This window comes from Gekko japonicus, unplaced genomic scaffold (genome assembly GCF_001447785.1).
Source record: "Gekko japonicus isolate JY-2015 unplaced genomic scaffold, Gekko_japonicus_V1.1 scaffold3388, whole genome shotgun sequence".
In the NCBI taxonomy this organism is placed as follows: Eukaryota; Metazoa; Chordata; class Lepidosauria; order Squamata; family Gekkonidae; genus Gekko; species Gekko japonicus.
In genome coordinates this window covers 86,496-105,050 of record NW_015174939.1, presented here as the reverse complement: position 1 = coordinate 105,050, position 18,555 = coordinate 86,496, and the positions used below count along the sequence as shown (strand labels likewise).

The window sequence follows — 18,555 nt, the reverse complement described above, 5'->3', positions numbered from 1 at the left end:
TTTATTGCAAAGGAATTTCAGAAACAGACTGGAACGGAAGATTTTTAAATTACAAGCAGTGTTCCCTCTAAGCTGAGTTAGTGTGAGCTAGCTCACAGTTTTTTAGCCTCCAGCTCACACATTTTGGTCTCAGCTCAGGAAGGGGTGGCTCCAGAGCAAACTAATTTATGCAGCAGCCAAATCGCTCGCTCACCACTTCAATGCAAGCAGCTCACAAGGTAGAATTTTTGCTCACAAGACTCCACATCTTAAAGGGAACATTGATTACAAGTTATTACAACACTCAGGACAATGGAACCCCCAGGGCTCAACAGAGATATTTGCTTCTGATCTCTCTACACACGCTAAGTCATTGGGTTCTCACTTATAGAAATTAAACTTTGTCAGTCTTATAGAGGCCACTGGACTCAAACTTGGTTCTCACATCTGCTGTTAACTCCTTTATTATCTGTATGCCAACTTGCTGCTATTTACATGTCCTCCTACATGTGTTATTCCAATCCTAGCTATATTTATTGTTCAGTTACTTATGCATCTTGACTCTAAACAGCTCTTCCTGGCAACTAGCTCCCCCACCTGCATGTAATATTGGAGGAAATCTGTTTCAATGTATGTGAAGAAGTGTGCACTGCTGTGTCTCTGTTCTTTCACGTACACAGGGTTGGTCTTGGGTTTTCTTGGGGTACTGCTGGACTCTAACTTCATTCTCACATCTTTTTCTTAGCTCTTACATTTACATGCTATTTTGCTGCTATCTATTGATCTTACCGGCCACCTGATCCAATTCCAGCTCTCCATATGCATCTTGGCTCTGAGTGGCCTCTCCTAACAGCTGCCCACCACCCTCTTTTTCCCTGTAAATAACCCTTGAGGAGACTTTGTTCCATTTGTCTAAAGAAGTATGCTTTGCACACAAAAGCTTACACTTTGAATAAAACCTTGTTGGTCGTAAAGGTGCCACTGGACTCAAAATTTGTTCTGTAATATATAATTATAGGAGAAGAGGAAGAAGAGGAAGAAGAAGAAGAAGAAGAAGAAGAAGAAGAAGAAGAAGAAGAAGAAGAAGAAGAAGAAGAAGAAGAAGAAGAAGAAGAAGAAGAAGAAGAGAGGAGGAGGAGGAGACTGGATTTATACCCCACCCTTCGCTTGGAGTTCCAGAGCGGCTTACAAACTCCTTTCCCTTCCCTTCCCCACAACAAACACCCTGTGAGGTAGGTGGGGCTGAGAGAGCTCTTTCGAGAACTGTTCTTGCAAGGACAGCCCTGAAAGAACTATGGCTTGCCCAAGGTCATCCAGCAGCTGCAAGTGGAGGAGTGGAGAATCAAACCCGGTTCTCCCAGATTAGAGCCTGTGCACTTAACCACTACATCAAACACATAACATATTCAGTTATGTTATATAATCCATCATCTCCTTTTTATATCCCCTCTATACTATTGCTTATTCCCTAAATCTTTACACACACACTTCTGCAAATAATAGAAAACAAAATATCTTCTCTCAGCTCTCTGAAAGGCTATTGTCTGCTTCCCGCATCATAGTTTGATGCCCGGCACCAGTGCACCAGAATTTAGGACGACCAAAGGCCCCCAAACCCAGCAAGAATGTGCTTAAGGGATTCAGGGCTCAGACACTTGAACACTAAAAAACCCTAGGATAATACTCTCTCACCGGAGACTGGATTTATACCCCACCCTTCACTTGGAGTCCCAGAGCGGCTTACAAACTCCTTTCCCTTCCCCTCCTCACAACAAACACCCTGTGAAGTAGGTGGGGCTGAGAGAGCTCTTTCGAGAACTGTTCTTTCAAGGACAGCCCTGAAAGAACTATGGCTTGCCCAAGGTCATCCAGCAGCTGCAAGTGGAGGAGTGGAGAATCAAACCCGGTTCTCCCAGATTAGAGCCCGTGCACTTAACTACTACATCAAACACATAACATATTCAGTTATGTTATATAATCCATCATCTCCTTTTTATATCCCCTCTATACTATTGCTTATTCCCTAAATCTTTACACACACACTTCTGCAAATAATAGAAAACAAAATATCTTCTCTCAGCTCTCTGAAAGGCTATTGTCTGCTTCCAGTATCACATTCTGATGCCCGGCACCAGTGCACCAGAACTTAGGAAGACAGAAGGCCCCGAAACCCTGCAAGAATGTGCTTAAGGGATTCAGGGCTCAGACACTTGAACACTAAAAAAAAACCTAGGATAATGCTCCCTCACCCGCTTCATACCAGTGGGATTTTGTAGATGCCCAGCAGACTGGAAATCTCGATGGGGATTTCAGACTCAGACCCTTCAAGAACAGCCAAAGGTGTCTTCTGACCACTGCAGTGGTAGTTCGGAATATTCCCTTCCCCCGGAGAGAGCAGGTCTAAAACACCATTGTAAGTCAACCTGGCTTTGAAATAGTTGTCATAGATGTCATATCCCAGGGTGACATTGGGCAAGATCCTGGGATTCTGATTGATCTCCTGAATGGCAAGGAGGAAGGACAAGATGACTCCATACTTTGTATATGAAGAACTGCCAAAAAAAGGAAAGGAACACGTTTTCATCTTTTATTCATGGAGAACATCAAGTTAAACCTCTGTTTCTTTCCCAGGAAATAAAACTGTCTGGATTTTATTCTTAGAACTGTACTCATAATGCATACAACTGTGGCATGTACAATAATAGGATGGGAACAATTGTAATGACAAAGGACTAATGGTAACAATTTCGGCAACATTTGCCATCTTGACAGGTAGTTTTGCAGGAGTCCACAAGGGGAAGGTGACATTTTGCATTTCAGCAGAACTCAAAAGTTCTATACCTGGTCTCATGACTGAAAATCAAAGAGGGTTGGGCGGGGAGGAAGGTTTGATGTTCTGCCCAGAAAACCTAAAATAATGATATTCTTTAAGGGGTCAAAAGGAATTTCAATAGGCTAGAATTTGTGGCATGGCCTTTGTCAGGGAAAGGGGTGTTTTGCTGCTCACACAGCCCTGGATTATTATGCAGAAGAAAGAATGTGTGTGTAAAGAGCAGTCATGTTGCAGCCAAATTATGGCAACCCCAGCAAGGGTCGTTCAAGGCAAGTGAAAAGCAGAGGTGGCTTTCAGTTGCCTTCCTATGCAGATAATTCCTTGGTGGTCTCTCCCATCCAAGTACCGACCCTGCTTAGTTTCTGAGATCTGGTGAGACTGGGTTATATACCATGCCACCTTCCCTTCCGAAAGAAAGAATGAGGACAGAAGAAAGCGTGATCTGCCCAGGACAGGAGCAGTGAAAGACTGTAAAACCTGAATCCAGTGGAGATGCATTCAGTCCAACACCAAAATTACTTACTGCTTAATTCTGATACAGGGAGGCTCATCAAAGATGACGGGATGCAGATAAGTATACTTCAGAGATACGATCCCACTGACGAGGTGGTCTCCTGACTTGTAATAATTCCACGGAGCATGTAAATCCTTGATCAATTTCAATGGGCATTTTGCTTTCAGCACGCCACAGGCGACATTATGGGGCAACAGCAGCAGCATCAAGACCAGAACCAGCAGCAGCATCCTGGATCCAGCCCTGCAGTCTTTCCCTGGCAGCCTCTCAGGTGCCAACTCGATGAAATGGGGGGTGGTGAATGGGTGCTTGTATCATGATGGCATAGTGATGTCACTTCCGGTGAACATTGGCGACGAAGGGGACACTGTAGCATTCACAAAAGCTTTATAGTGAAACCATGTGTTTTTGTAAATGCCAGGTGGTGGCTGGAGGTCTCCTGCTCTTACAACTGATCTCCAGGCGACAGTGATTCACAAAAGCTTTATTGTAAAACTATGTGTTTTTGTAAATGCCAGAGTATCTAAAGATACCACTTCCAGCTTTCACTGGAAGTAAGGTGAACACACAAACGTCAGGGAAGGTTTTCAGCCTTCAGGTGGTGGCTGGAAGTCTCCTGCTATTGCAACTGATCTCCAGGCGACAGTGATCGGTTCACCTGGAGAAAATGGCCGCTTTGGAAGGTGCCCTCCAATATGCCATTGAAGTCCCTCCCCAAAGCCCGCTGTCCTCAGGCTCTGGCCCCCAAATCTCCAGGTATATCCCAATCCAGAGCTGGCAACCGTAGCACCAGGGCCAGCCTCCCAATTTCTCCTGGGCCCGGCAACCCTACATGTTAATGCTTTTATTTTGTTCCAGCTCTGTTTCTAGATTCCTGCAGCAATCCTAATCCAACTGCATGGTTTATTGGATATCCCGTCCTATTGATGGTTCTGATTTACACTGCCTTGCTTTGACCTTCGCAATTGAATTCCGGTTGAGTCTCTGTGACAAAGGCAGATTACAAATAACATAGATCAATAAATATGATGAAATGTGTCAGTGAGAACAGAAGTGCAGTCATTTATTTATTTATTTATTTGTTATATTTATAGCCTGCCCTCCCTGCGGATGGGCTCAGGGCGGCTCACATTTGCCGGCGTAATATAGCCGGTTAGCATAAAACATTTAAAGCATTTAAAACCAGTTAGAACAATCATACAATATTACTTAAAGTGCTCGCCTTGGTAGTCATGTTGGCTCAGACCAAAAGTCTATCTAGTCCAGTGTCCTATTTCCGACCATGGCAAGTCAGATGCTCCAGAGAGCTTCATAGAATCATGGAATCACAGAGTTGGAAGGGGCCATCTAGGCCATCTCGTCCAACCCCCTGCTTGATGCAGCATCCAAGCAGGATGAAGAGTTTGGCCTGTGAGGAAGTTGATCTTGGCCTGCCCTTTCCTTTTTGCCTTCCTCAGAGCAGCTCCTCGAGGTCATAGGAAAAGGAAAGGCTTTCCTATCTCTCAGGGTTACATTTCAGTGGCTGAGGAAACAAGTATGGCCTGCAGCAGATGCAGAAATGGTGAGAGCTGATAAAACCCGTTTGTGATGGAATTAAAGGTTAGTGGACAGCAGCAGGTAAATAAAGAAGCTGCTGAGTCACATGACTGAGGAGAAGGGAGGGGGCCTTTTGGCTCGGAATTCTCAGTGAGTGACAGATAACTGTGGACAACTGACAGTTGAGAGAGAAGGTTGAAAGAGAAGTTAGCAGAGAGCGGTCAGCTAACTGGATAGCTCTGAGGTGGAACAAAAAACCCCTGTGGCTCTGTGGAAACAGCCTGATATCAGTTTGAGTATAAAACTGTGGCTGAATAAAACTCTGCTCGGTTGCCCCAAAGGCGGGGGAGAGGGCGTTGGGTGTTATACCAGTCTTCTTGGATGTTATGGCTGCCGGGAGCCTCCTCAAAGTTGTGCGACTTTTGTAGTGTCTCTGGTGATGTCACCATTGCCACTAGGGATATGCTTCAGAAACTATTGTCACAACCTGTTCTTTTTGGCCTTTCACCTTAGGCAGCCATTTCCAAATTTTTTCAAGAACTTGTTGATATTTATATATCTATTATTTATTTCAAACATTAATAATCTGCCTTTCTTCCTTACAGACCTCCAGGTGGCTTACAAACACAGATAAAGCATCTGCCTTTCTTCCTTACAGACCTCCAGGTGACTTACAAACACAGATAAAGCACATGGAACAAAACAGATTAAAAACATGAAACCAAGATTTAAAAGCAGTGCTCTGAGCTGCTGCTAAACGTATGCAAGCACTGTCCAAAATAAAACCATCGTCAATTGTCCCCTAAATATAAAAAGTGAGGGGGCCAGGCACACCTCCCTGGGGAGGTTGTCTCATATTTGTGGGGCTGACAGCAAAAAGGCCCTCTCTAATGTTCTTACCACATGAGTTTATTTGATTGTTGAGAAAGTGGAGGGCTTCTTGATTTGTGTCCTGCAAACTTGGTCCATTGCTTGTGTCCATGGCTGTGATGGGCTCAGGAGTCTCTTTGTGAAAGTTCTCTTGAATCATTAGGCTGCTTCCTCTTTCCAAAACTCAGGCTGCTTCCTCTTTCCAAAATTCCTTAGGGAGACCTCCAGTCATAGTCAAGAGACTTTGCTGTAGGGAGCTTCCCTCAACAATGGCATTTTAAAAACAAAGGATCTTTGCTTGCCTGCAAGATGGAGATGGAGCTGTTCCTTCAGGCCTTCGGATGAGGTGGCGGACATCCAAATCCATCTCCGCCTCCCCTGCTGACAATACTGGCAAAAGGGTTCCGCTCAAACAGAGCATCGTTGTTAGGCCAAATCCACCCTGTTTTGTATTTGGGTTGTCTTTTAGGAGAAATATGGTTCTTCATTATATAGTTACTTTGTGGTTTGTAACCCGCCCTGAGTTGGCTTGAGGGGAGGGTGGGATAAAAACCGAAATAAATAAATAAAATGGGTGTTGGGGTGCTTGAGTGAGGGACTCCCATTGGATCACAGACAAAAGGGAGTCATTTTTGTTTTAGATATTTATGCCCTGCTTTAAAGCTATGTGTGCTCACAGCCATCACAATGTTCGGTGGCAGTGAATTCTGCTATTTTATTATTTTTTTGGCAAATGGTCAGTTGCTGCTTCTACATGGAGCTGAAGGTGCTTTCTCAGCTGTGCCTTAGAAAAGATGGTGCTCAAGGGAGAGATGCCACACGCTCGGGTTGAGGGTACCAAAACCTTTGAGGAGATGACCAGAATAAGGTTCGACTTCTGCCATTGGCAGAAGGTTCTACTGAGTTACCAGTTTTAGTTATTTATTTTTACACTACCTTTCCTCCCAATTTAAAACCCCCAAGGTGGCAAACGACCAAAAACATTAAACAACCTTTGAAAACAAACTTAATCAAAATATGCCAACATGGACTTCCGGTTTTGGTGATTCCCGGGTCGGACGCATCCCATCGAGCTTTGATGGAATCATGCTGAGTCTCCGCGGACAGAAGGGGTCCCAGATGGGTCTGGGGCCCCCAGAGTCCTTGTAGGAGTCTGGTGGCCTGGGGTGCTGAAGTGAGTCTCTTCCGACGGCTGAGGAATTGAGGTTCCCTCCTACCCTGAGACGTCCTGCTATTGGGAAGCCAATATGGCGACCAGAGTAAGCAGCCAGATGAAGCAGGCAAGCAATCACACGTGAAAACGTTCCTTCAACAACTTTAAAGTGACAAATAGTGAGTTAATCGACCCCTCTGTTTAAGCGGCTGGCCTCTAAGGTGAATGGCATTAACTTATAAACAAGAGGTGGGCTGGGGAGGAGTTGGGGGTCCCCCCCCCAAAAAGTGAGCAGTTCTTAGATGCTAAACCGAAGTGGGAAAAAGCATAACTGACCATGAGACTCTGCAGTCTGTGCGGGAGACAGAAAGGTGGAAAACAATCAAAAGCGCATCTTAATTGAAGAACTTTCATTTTAATTCTAAAACCTTTCTTCTTGAGTAAACAATGTCTCTCACAGGAAATGTCCAACCAATGACTCTCACTCCTTCACAGACACTGGAAGTAGGTGCAGACTTTCCCAATATGTTGGCAATGGCACTGCACCCTCTGCTGGAGCAGATGTCTAACATCAACTCCAAGTTGAATGGAGTTCAAAAACAACTAACACATATGGATAAGAGAGCAGATAATTCTGAAAAAGCCATCAAGAAAATTGAGACAAAAACAAAAGATATCAAACCGAAATTGGAAGAAGTAGAAAAAGAGAGAATTTTAGATAAAGGTCAACTACTGCAGCTCCAAATGGATAGATCAATGTATGTACTGTGTTTTCAAGTTATTCCTGAACAGAAAGGAGAAAATTTAAAAGAACTTTTAAGTGAAGTTTTGGCTCCAATGACTGATCTCAAACAAGAAACACTACAGAATAATATGGACTTGACATACCGAACATTCAGATTTCATCAAGAAAAATAAGCTACCAGGTGAAATATTTGTTAAATTCTCCAAAAGATCAACTAGAGATGCTGTCTTAAAAGGGACAGCTGGAAAAACCTTGAGAATTAAAGATGAAGAAGTGAAATTTTTAAAAGATATTCCATTTGAGGTGAGAAAGCAAATAAGACAATATAAAGACTTCTTTCTTCCATGCTAATTCAACTCTTTATAGATGGATATTTCCGGAAGGACTCATATTCAGCTATAAAGATAAGCAAACTAAAATTTACTCTGCCCGGAAAGCCAAGGATTTTTTTGAACAACAACAAAGTCCGGGAAAAAAGGGAAAAAAGAAACGCGACAATACTCAAGAAGAAGATAAAAGCGACGATGAATCACAAGATACTTCAAGCAGTTCAGCCACACTTTCTGAGACCTCTGACTCTGAAAAAGGAGAAGCAGCCCCGAAACAACTTAAAGTTAAGCTGAAATATAAGAAGAAGCCTATTAAATTGAAATATAATAGTTTTTGATCCACCAAAAAACTATTATTAAAGCCTTAAGCCATCTTAATTAGAAAATAATAAATGAAACTTAGTGTTTTTGGCTTTCATTGTGGGAACATTATACCCAGAATGTACTTTATAAATGAAACATGATCCTTGTCATATATAGCTTCTGTTTTAGTTTTAGTGTTTTCCTATGCCCCTTCCCTATAGGATGTAATTTATAAAAACCAATAAAATCTTTCAAAAAAATATGCCAAAATGATGGAGGGCCAGTGAGGGAATGCCCACAAAACAGAAGAGTCTTCTCTTGGTGGCTGAAAGCAATGGTAGAGGCAGATAGAGGAATCTGTTGCCATGCAGCCGCTTTAGATGGCATATTAAAGGCTCTTTTTTAATATCACTGCCTTGCTGAACTGTGAAGAGTGTGTGCCAGGGCAATGGACAGAGCTGTGTTCCCAAGAGAAGTGCTTTATGCTGGAGTATGGAATGTACACTTTGGCCCAGGGGAGCCTTGTGCCTAAGAAGTAGGCCAAGCCAGATGTGGACCCGGGACTACAGAAGCCTTCTGCTACTGAACTCCTGCATCAACACCAAGCAACAGGATGCAGGCCAGCAGGCCTGACTTCCATGCACGCAGAGACAGCAGCAGACCAGAGGAGAAGCCGTGTTCCGATAAAGGACGGATATCCCTGAACAGAAGCCATGAAGGAATCTCTTCTCCATCATGCAAGCATCTTCTCTCCCCCCCCCCCCAACACCTTCATGTGTTAACTTCACCTGGAAAAACACACATTCCTTTTCCCTTCTGAGCCAGCCTAAAACAAAAGGATGTGCCCAGCGACAGACAATAGCAGCGATCCAGTCTTCCTATCCCCCATCAAGATAACACCGCTGTCAAGTATCCAATTGTTAATACAAAGCACTGGTCCTTCAACATGATTGGTTCTCTTCATTCTCTCCTTTGACTCACCCCCTTTCCCCAGAGGTGTCACTCCCTGCTGACCATTAATTCTCAATTGCCCAACTATTAATCCCTTTATGCCCCATCCAGAGTTTAAGTTTTTTAGTATTTCCTAGGAACCATGTGAACACATGGGCCTTGTGCATTTTAGGTATTTAAGGAGAGTCCTTCCTCAGCTCAGTCTCTTGTGTTTTGCCTCTTGCTTCTTCCCCTTCTAATCCCATCCTAATTGTTAGTTCCATCCCAGGCAGTCTGGAACCATTCCACATGTGTTGCTGGTCAACTCACAACCCCTTCCCCTATTTTATTCCATTCTTCGCTGCATGATCTACTTGTCTCTTCAGACAGGTAAAGTATTGCCTACCAACAATATTCCTGCTCATGCAAACGTTGCTGTCCTTTCAACTCTGATTTCCTAGCTCTGCATTGTATGTGTGAATGTTTGAATATTATTTGTTTGCTTGAGAACATTTAGCAAAGAAATCAGTTATTTTAGTAATCCTGCCTTTTCATCTATTCATCGGCACTGGGTATTCTGACTCCCGTATACACAGGTTATGGTTCCATATTTTATGCCTATTGCCATTTAATATTGATAAATTCCCAAGATTATTAAAATATAAGGCAATCTGGCTAACAAATCTCCCGGGGGGGGGAGAATTCGATCTTTTTGGTGTCATTTCTGAGCAGATCCTTTCTTGTGCTTCCACCCATCTAGCCCCAAATGGTGGGTGCACCCAAACCAGGGTCACTGAAGTGATCACAGTAGCTAGGTAGTCCCATAGGTAGTCCTTGTAACAGATTTATGCCGATAAAGGTATTGTATTTGTATTTGTGTATTTGTGATTGGGATAATTATTTCCTCAGTGCCGGTATTAGGCATTCTACCAGAGTTATGGTTGCATGTAAATAAAGTCACAGGAAAGGGGCCCTCCTATTCACGTTCAATTTAATTGGTTCACTTTTGTCATTAGGTGCTCCTTCATATTCAGATCAGGCCTCAGTATGATAATGTAGCATTTGGGAAGGAAGATACAGCCCAGCAAGCCAGCACTGGAGGTCAAGATAGAGAAGACTTGCACGGCTACCATGTATTTCCCCTTTGTGCTCATGTAGGTGGGCACAAAAGAGATCCAAACACTACAAAAGACCAGCATGCTGAAGGTGATCAGCTTGGCTTCGTTGAAGGCCCCAGGTAGCTTCCTGGCTAGGAAGGCGACTATGAAAGAGATGGCAGCCAGAAAGCCCATGTATCCCAGGGCAGCATAAAACATGGCGAGAGACCCTTCGTTGCATTGCAGTGTGATCTGTCCAGGCTGGGAGTGCATGTCAGACTCTGGGTAGGGGGGAGACATTCCCAGCCAGAGGGTACAGAGGCCAACTTGAACAGCAGAACAAGAAATGACAATGGAATTTGCCAGCCACTTCCCCAGCCACTTCCTCATCTTGTTCCCTGGCTTGGTGGCCATGAAGGCCACCACCACAGTGATGGTTTTGGCCAACACAGAAGCGACGGCAACCGAGAAGATGATGCTGAAGGTGGTTTGTCGGAGAAGGCAGGTCACCTTCCTCGGCTGGCCAATGAACAGAAAGGAGGAAAGAAAGGAAAGCAGAAGGGAGACAAGGAGAATGTAGGTGAGGTCCCGGTTGTTGGCTTTGACTATAGGAGTGTCCAGGAATTTAATGAAGAGTCCTAAAACAAAACCATTGATCAGGGACAAGAGCAGAGGAAAGAAAGCTAAGCTGATCCCCAAAGGCTCTTTATATGACAGGAAGTTTGTAGCCTTCAGGACACATTGAGTCTGGTTCTTGTTTGGATGCTGATCTTCGGGACATTGTTCACAACGCTCTGCATCTGGAAAGAACAAGAGTGACTTCAATAACTGGAAGATTTGCCTTACATCAACAATATTCTGTGTTCTGAAATATTCAAGATAATATATTTTTGTACATGATATCATAGATCTAACAAATAGTGTACCTTTGAGTACCATTAGCTCTGGGCTCTCTGGCTAGACACTCTGAGAAAGTGAGGAACATGGAACTATATTTACTTTTGGTCTGATTCAGAAAGGTTGTTACTATCTTCTTATCAATCGAAAACCCGAAAAAAAACTGTGACAATATGACGCTAAACAATATTTCATTAAGAATCAAAATTATAGGCTTTGGCAACCCTAGTCATGACTGGCCCCAAAGGCTGGAAAGGGTTTCCTTCGTTTGTCTTTTTACTGGCAGAACCAAGCTTGGTTGCCTACCAACAGCCACTGAGGGAAAACTTAGTCCCACAGAGAAGCCAAGCAGCAGAAGTGTCTTCGTCGGGAGACACAGCCATTTGCCAGTGCTTCTGACAGGGAACAGTGGCTGAAGGGGGAGTGGGTGGGGAAGAGGAGCAGACCCAGCACCCGACCAATGGCACACAAGTATTCTTGAGTGGCGGTTGACAGGCCAATGGCTGATGGCACACATTACACAGCCAATGGGAGAACTGGAAATGGCAATGTGGGCGGGACTCAGGCAACACAGCCAGTGGATAGGGACAGCTTCTGAGTGACACATCATAGAGCCAACTGATTTAGGGCCCTAACCCCACTACTCAATTATATATAAGAAAAGATGTAACCTTTCCCCATAGGACTTGGTCTCCAGACCCCTCACCATCTTCATTGCCCTCCTCTGGAAATGTTCCAGTTTGTCTATCTCCTTCTCAAATTCTGGTGCCCAAAACTGAACACGATACTCTAGGTGAGGTCTAACCAGAGCAGAGTAAAGCAATACCACGCTTCACATGATCTGTTGATACTGTCCAAAATTGAATTTGTCTTTGTAGCTAAGGCATCACACTGCTGACTCATGTTCAGCGTATGGTCTACTAAGACCCCTAGATCCTTTTCACACATACTACTGCCCATCGTATAATTATGCATTTGATTTTTCCTTCCTAAATGCAGAACTTTACATTTATCCCTGTTAGAATTTATTTTATTTTAGCCCCATTTTCGATTGTCAAGATCATCTTTTATCCTGACTCTGTCTTCTACTATATTTGCTACCCTTCCCAATTTAGTATCATCTCCAAATTTAATAAGCATTACCTCTATTGCTTCATCCAAATCATTTACGAAGATACTTTCTTTTATATGATTCTGCTTAGCGTTGAACCCCATTCATTTCACAGGCACTTGGAAGTGCTAGTAGGAACACCATTGGCTGTGGTGCATTTTTTTCTGCCCTGCAATGTTATTTCTTTGGCCTTACCCACCTTTGTGTGTGGAAATTGTCCCTTCTGGGCACGGAACACAATCATAGCAGCAAAATGCTTTCCCTTCCTGTCTCTTCTTGGTGTTTCCAGGCTGACAGCTCTCAGTACACCTGGAATGGGGCACAGGCTAACCAGAAAGTCACCAAAAAAGAAAGAGAGAGATGTTCTTACAACAAAGAAAAGGAGGGAAAAAACTTCAGGTCAGGACACCGACAAACAATATAGAAGGTAAATATCAGTAGTTACACATAATTTTACCTGACATATTTATTTATATTTATTTGTTTATGTTATTTCTGGGCCACCTTTCTCACTGGGATTCAAGGCAGATTACACAGAGTGAGGAGTCAGTGCAGTCAACAAGATGGGACCCTCAATAAGCAATTAAATGGGATTTGGGTTGCAGAACTAAACAGATGTCTACAAAACAGATATGAAGCAACGCATAAGTTTTAACACAACACCTTAAATGGTGCTAAATTATGTAACAAGATCCAATTTACAGCAAACTATGCACAGTAGTGTAGACCACTGTCCCTTGTAGTTTGCCGGTGTTCAAAGAAGACAGGACATAGGTTTGTAGAAAGCTGAGCTGACTGAACTCAGTGTTCTCACCTCTCAGCTATATTTATTGAAAATCCATCTCCTCCTTTCCCCCCCTCCCCTTCATACATTACAGCATCTTGTCATGAGACATGAACTAAGGAATGTCTGTGTGTGTGCAGGCAGATGTCTGTTATCTCTCTCTCGTCTCTTTGCCAAGGCCAATTGACTGCGTCATTAGGCAGTTACCAGATTCCAACTCATTCTCCTAGTACGTACATACTTTTTAGTTCCTAATCTCCAGCCCTGGAGAACAGCCAGGAGAACAGTGAATTCTTCACTGTTCCTACATGTCATCCCTTTTATTGTTTTAATGTGAAAATCCCCTTGCCAAGGTAGCTTCTCACGATGAACTCAGCACATCAGCAGATGTTTCCGCCTTGTGCAATTAGCCTGATAACTGGGTTCCCAACCTCCATGCAGGAACAACATTAAAGCTCCCGGGCCTGCCTCTCAGGAGTGCACGTTGCTCCTACAGTCCCTAATTATTTATTCAGGTCACTTTGTGAAGCATCTTGTACTGTGCTACCTGATTGCCTGCTTAGAAAAGCCCTCTTGAATGATTCAGTTTTGCATAGTTTGTGGTAAGCTAGGAGAGTGGGAGCCTTCCTGACCTCATCAGGCAAAGCATTCCACAAGGTAGGGGCCACAACAGAGAAGGCCATGTGTACAGGCAGTGGTAGATTTTGCCCAATTATAGGTTGGCAATGGAAGAATGCCCTGCTGACATGAACATAATACAAAGTACAATAGCCCACCATAATAAAAAGTACAATACCCCACCATAATTGCCAGTGTATTAAAACACACACACACATACACAACAGTAATGGCCAAAGTTACATCTTTGATAAATTTTATAAAATATAAAATTTTATCTTTGATAAAAGATACACTTTTACTACATTTATACCTACATGGAAACCCTTTATGGACTTCTTGCTTGAAAAAGAAAGAAATGAACTGATGACTTATGGTTTTGAAGATTAAAAGGCAAAGATAATGAGCTTATACAGAAAGGTGATAAATTTCCCTTGTTCTGATTTTTGACTAAAGTTGTAATGAGTAAATGTATGGAATCCAGTAACATTAGAACATGACTTATGTCTGTCTGTCTGTCTGTCTGTCTGTCTCTCTCTCTCTCTCTGGTAGCTGTTTCTTTTCTTTTATAATTCCTGTATAAAAACTCTAATAAAATATTAACCAAAAAAATTAAAAGCGTATTACCTATGTCAGAAATGATATAATACAACCAATTCAAAACCCAAATGACAGCAGAGAAAGGAAATAAAACAACCATAAAGCTGTGGTCAGACAACAAGCAGGGTGTACTCTAAGCGAAATGGATATGATTTACCAGACTTTATTCAGAATTTATTAAGAAAAAAACCCCTGCCTGGTGAAATATACGTCAGATTCTCTAAGAGATCTATAAGAGATGCAATATTGAAAGCAACATCTGTGACTACACTGAAAATCAAAGCAGAAGACATCAGAATACTAAAAGACATTCCATTTGAGATATTTAACCACCTTTCTATGGGAAAATGGATACCGATGGATACTACCTGAAGTCTTGATGTTCAACTACAGAGGCAGAAAAGAAAAGATTGACTCTTTTACTAAAGCGAAGCAGTTTTTGAAAAGACATCAAGAACCTAAAAAGGATACAAAGAACACAGATAAAGAAGAAGAAGGAGAACTGGACAGTTCGCATGGCTTGAAAGCTACGTAACATCTGTAGATGGCAGCTCAGAAGTAGAATCTGAATCAGAATTGGGAGCGGCAGCACCCAAACCACCCCGAGACGATAAAAGCAAGAAGATGGGAAGGAAAGGCAGAAAATAGCTTAAACTTTAGAAGAAATGTTTATATTACACTATATAATCTTTCATTGTCAATAATTTTAAATATCGATATAACAGAAGAGAATTTTTATTCTTAACTTGAATAAAAGAAAAGCTTTGACTCAAGATATTAATTACTAGCATATATGATAGTTGTTTAGCTGTAATTTTAGTTAGTGTGTAGTTTTGTAGAATGTATGTAGAAAATAAAATAAAAATTATTTTAAAAAAAATAAGCAGGGCATACTCTGATTGCACTGCAGCTTTACTCCGGTGTTCCTTGTGCTGGGGAACATTGATCGCACATCCCCTGGTAACTGGCTGAGGTGCACGAGCACCCCATTGCCAGCCAGCCAGACTCAGCTGCCTTTGTTCCGGAAGGGAGTTCCATGCCCGCATGCACAGAAGCATCGTCTTCTGGTTTGCAGGGTCTCCAAAGCAGGGTACACATAGATGATTATGCACACCTTGCTTACTTTGGGGGGGGGGAAAATGGCGGCCCTGAACCGGAAGCTCCAGGCTTCCCAAATGGCTTGGCCACGCAAGGCAATGATCACACGTCTGGGACTGCGGATTGCTCCCATCAACATTGGACTTTCCCCGGTGTCTGCTATATCCATTTGGGAGATGGATTAGAACGGGAGTCTGACAACCAATGTTCCCTCTAAGCTGTGGAGTCTTGTGAGCAAAAATTCTACTTTGTGAGCTACTGGCACTAAAGCTGTGAGCGAGGGATTAGGCTACTGCATAAACGAGTTTGCTTTGGACTCATCCTTCCTGAGCTAAGACAAAAAGGTGTGAGCTGGAGGCTAAAAAACTGTGAGCTAGCTCACACTAACTCGGCTTAGAGGGAACACTGCTGACAACTGGGGAACGGCAGCTAGATGTCGCAGTCTGATTGTCCCCTTTTAATCCGCAAGGGAACCGCATGGGATGTGGATGAAAATGCCTATCTGACCACAGCCTAATACAATATGGTAGTAATTTATCCAAAATTGTACGGAATTATGCAAAGGTGCAACATATGGAATATAAGAACATAAGAACATAAGAACATAAGAACATAAGAACATAAGAACATAAGAACATAAGAACATAAGAACATAAGAACATAAGAACATAAGAACATAAGAACATAAGAACATAAGAACATAAGAACATAAGAACATAAGAACATAAGAACATAAGAACATAAGAGAAGCCAATGTTGGATCAGGCCAAAGGGCCATCCAGTCCAACACTCTGTATCACACAGTGGCCAGAAATACCAGTGCCATCAGGAGGTCCACCAGCGGGGCCAGGACATCAGAAGTCCTCCCACCGTTGACCCCCCCAATAGAACACTGTCAACAAACAACCCAGTACAAAAGGCATGTATTCTGCAACACTTATAAGATAATAAGAGTATCAGCAGGACAAGTGCCCCAGGTATGTCTCATTTCAGGAGTTCTCCAGGCCCCACGAAGGTTTTCCATATCATGACTATACCTGGCCAGTGGATGGGTTAGGCCATAACTCTTCCATACTCTGGCCTATTTAAACAGGCGCTTGGGCTAAAAGGGTTGTGGAAAGAGGCTTCTGGGATTCTACCTGCTTTTTATTACTTGGCCCTTTAAGGCAGCACAAGCTGCTAACTCACTGGGGCTCTTGGGTCTTCCACAGGCACCTGGCCTATTGGAACAGGTGCTTGGACTGAGGCATGAGCTGTAGGGTGAGATCCAAAGTGCTCTTGCCCTATGAACATAAGAACATAAGAGACGCCAATGTTGGATCAGGCCAAAGGCCCATCCAGTCCAACACTCTGTGTCACACAGTGGCCAGAAATACCAGGTGCCATCAGGAGGTCCAGCAGTGGGGCCAGGACATTAGAAGCCCTCCCACTGTTGACCCCCCCCCAAGCACCAAGAAGACAGCAAGAAGACAGAGCATCACTTGCCCCAGAGCCCCTATCTATACCTTGTGGCTAATAGCCACTGATGGACCTCTGCTCCATATGCTTATCTAATTCCCTTTTGAAGCCGTCCATGCTTGTAGCCGCCACCACTTCCTGTGGCAGTTAATTCCATGTGTTAATCACTCTTTGGGTGAAGAAGTACTTCCTTTGCAGACATTAGATAAGCATATGGAGCAGAGGTCCATCAGTGGCTATTAGCCACAAGGTATAGATAGGGGCTCTGGGGCAAGTGATGCTCTGTCTTCTTAGTGCTCTGTCTTCTTGGGAGGGGGTCAACAGTGGGAGGGCTTCGAATGTCCTGGCCCCACTGGTGGACCTCCTGATGGCACCTGGTATTTCTGGCCACTGTGTGACACAGAGTGTTGGACTGGATGGGCCTTTGGCCTGATCCAACATGGGCGTCTCTTATGTTCTTATGTTCTTACTGTGGACTAGACAGATGTTAAACCTTGAATGTGATCAGTTCTAGCGGACAGGAGAATATTGCCTCCTGCATGCAGAAAGAAGCTGAGCCTGGGCCTCTGTTTTTATACGCGAGGGAAGGTGGGAGTATGCCTTTCTGTTGTTTGTTGTACGCAGGGAGAAACAAGACTGCCTCTTCCCCGAGCACCAGTGTTCCCTCTAAGCTGAGTTAGTGTGAGCTAGCTCACAGTTTTTTAGCCTCTGGCTCACACATTTTTGTCTACCCTCAGGAAGGATGGCTCCAGAGCAAACTAATTTATTCAGGAACCAAATCGCTCATTCGCAACCTTAATGCCAGTAGCTGACAAAGTAGAATTTTTGCTCAAAGACTCCACAGCTTAGAGGGAGCATTGCCCAGCACCACAGTCCCAGTCAGGATTGCCCCCTCCCCCGGATATTTTAAATGGTCAAATTCTTCTGTAAATTGGTGTTGGCTGCCAGAGATTGAACCCTTGCCCACTGTAACATTGACTTTGGCCATCAGTGTTTGGGTGTTGAGAGAAACAAATGACTTCAGCCCAAACATTTTGCTTTTGTGGGAACTATCCTACCACATTTTTTTGAAATTTGAAAAGGTGTGCACGCATACTGTCATGTATCCATCCCAGACCGCGTGTACAGCCATCTCGCCACGCGGTCATGCGAAGCGGCCGAGCTTCCCGCTCAGTAACAATGGGACAAGCGGATCCTAGCCAGCACCTATCGGCAGGCTAGGCTCCCAGCCGAGAGCCTATGGAACTCTCAGCCACTGTAAATAGCCAATCACTTGTATGTGGGTGTGTTTTGGGTGCGGGGTTGTTGTGGATATTAACCAGCCTACGAGCTGGGTTGTTTGTCTTGTTCTGAGCTGAATTAAAGTATGAGAGCTGAAATCACTAGTAACTCTCAGTCAGGGCCAGCCCGAGGTTGTCCTGCGCTCTAGGCCATGGTCTCAGTACTTTTCACTGGCAATGAAGGTGGGATGAAAGCTCATACCTTGAATAAACCTTTGTTGGTCTCAAAGGTGCCACTGGGCTCTAGGCGAGCGCAGGTGCCAATCTCCCGGCGGGGCCTGGAGATGGGAGGGAGAGACGGCCGGAGGAGAGGTGGGGGAGGCGGAACTGGCGGCACCCTGCAGAGGCCCGTCGGGGAGCCGGGGAGGGGGAGGCGGGGTGGGGAGGATAAGGGAGACCTTCTCCTCCTCTCCCTCCCCC

General features: G+C 43.9%; 1 protein-coding gene across 1 annotated transcript in view; it reads right to left on the bottom strand.

Annotated features, from left to right (window-relative positions):
- LOC107122074 (zinc finger protein 420-like) overlaps positions 1–18,555 on the bottom strand; it is a 134,897-nt gene that overhangs the window by 37,907 nt on the left and 78,435 nt on the right. Inside the window, exon 7 of the mRNA XM_015425101.1 lies at positions 6,664–6,673. Within this exon, the coding sequence (XP_015280587.1) occupies positions 6,664–6,673 (10 nt within the window). The remainder of the gene's footprint in view (positions 1–6,663; positions 6,674–18,555) is intronic.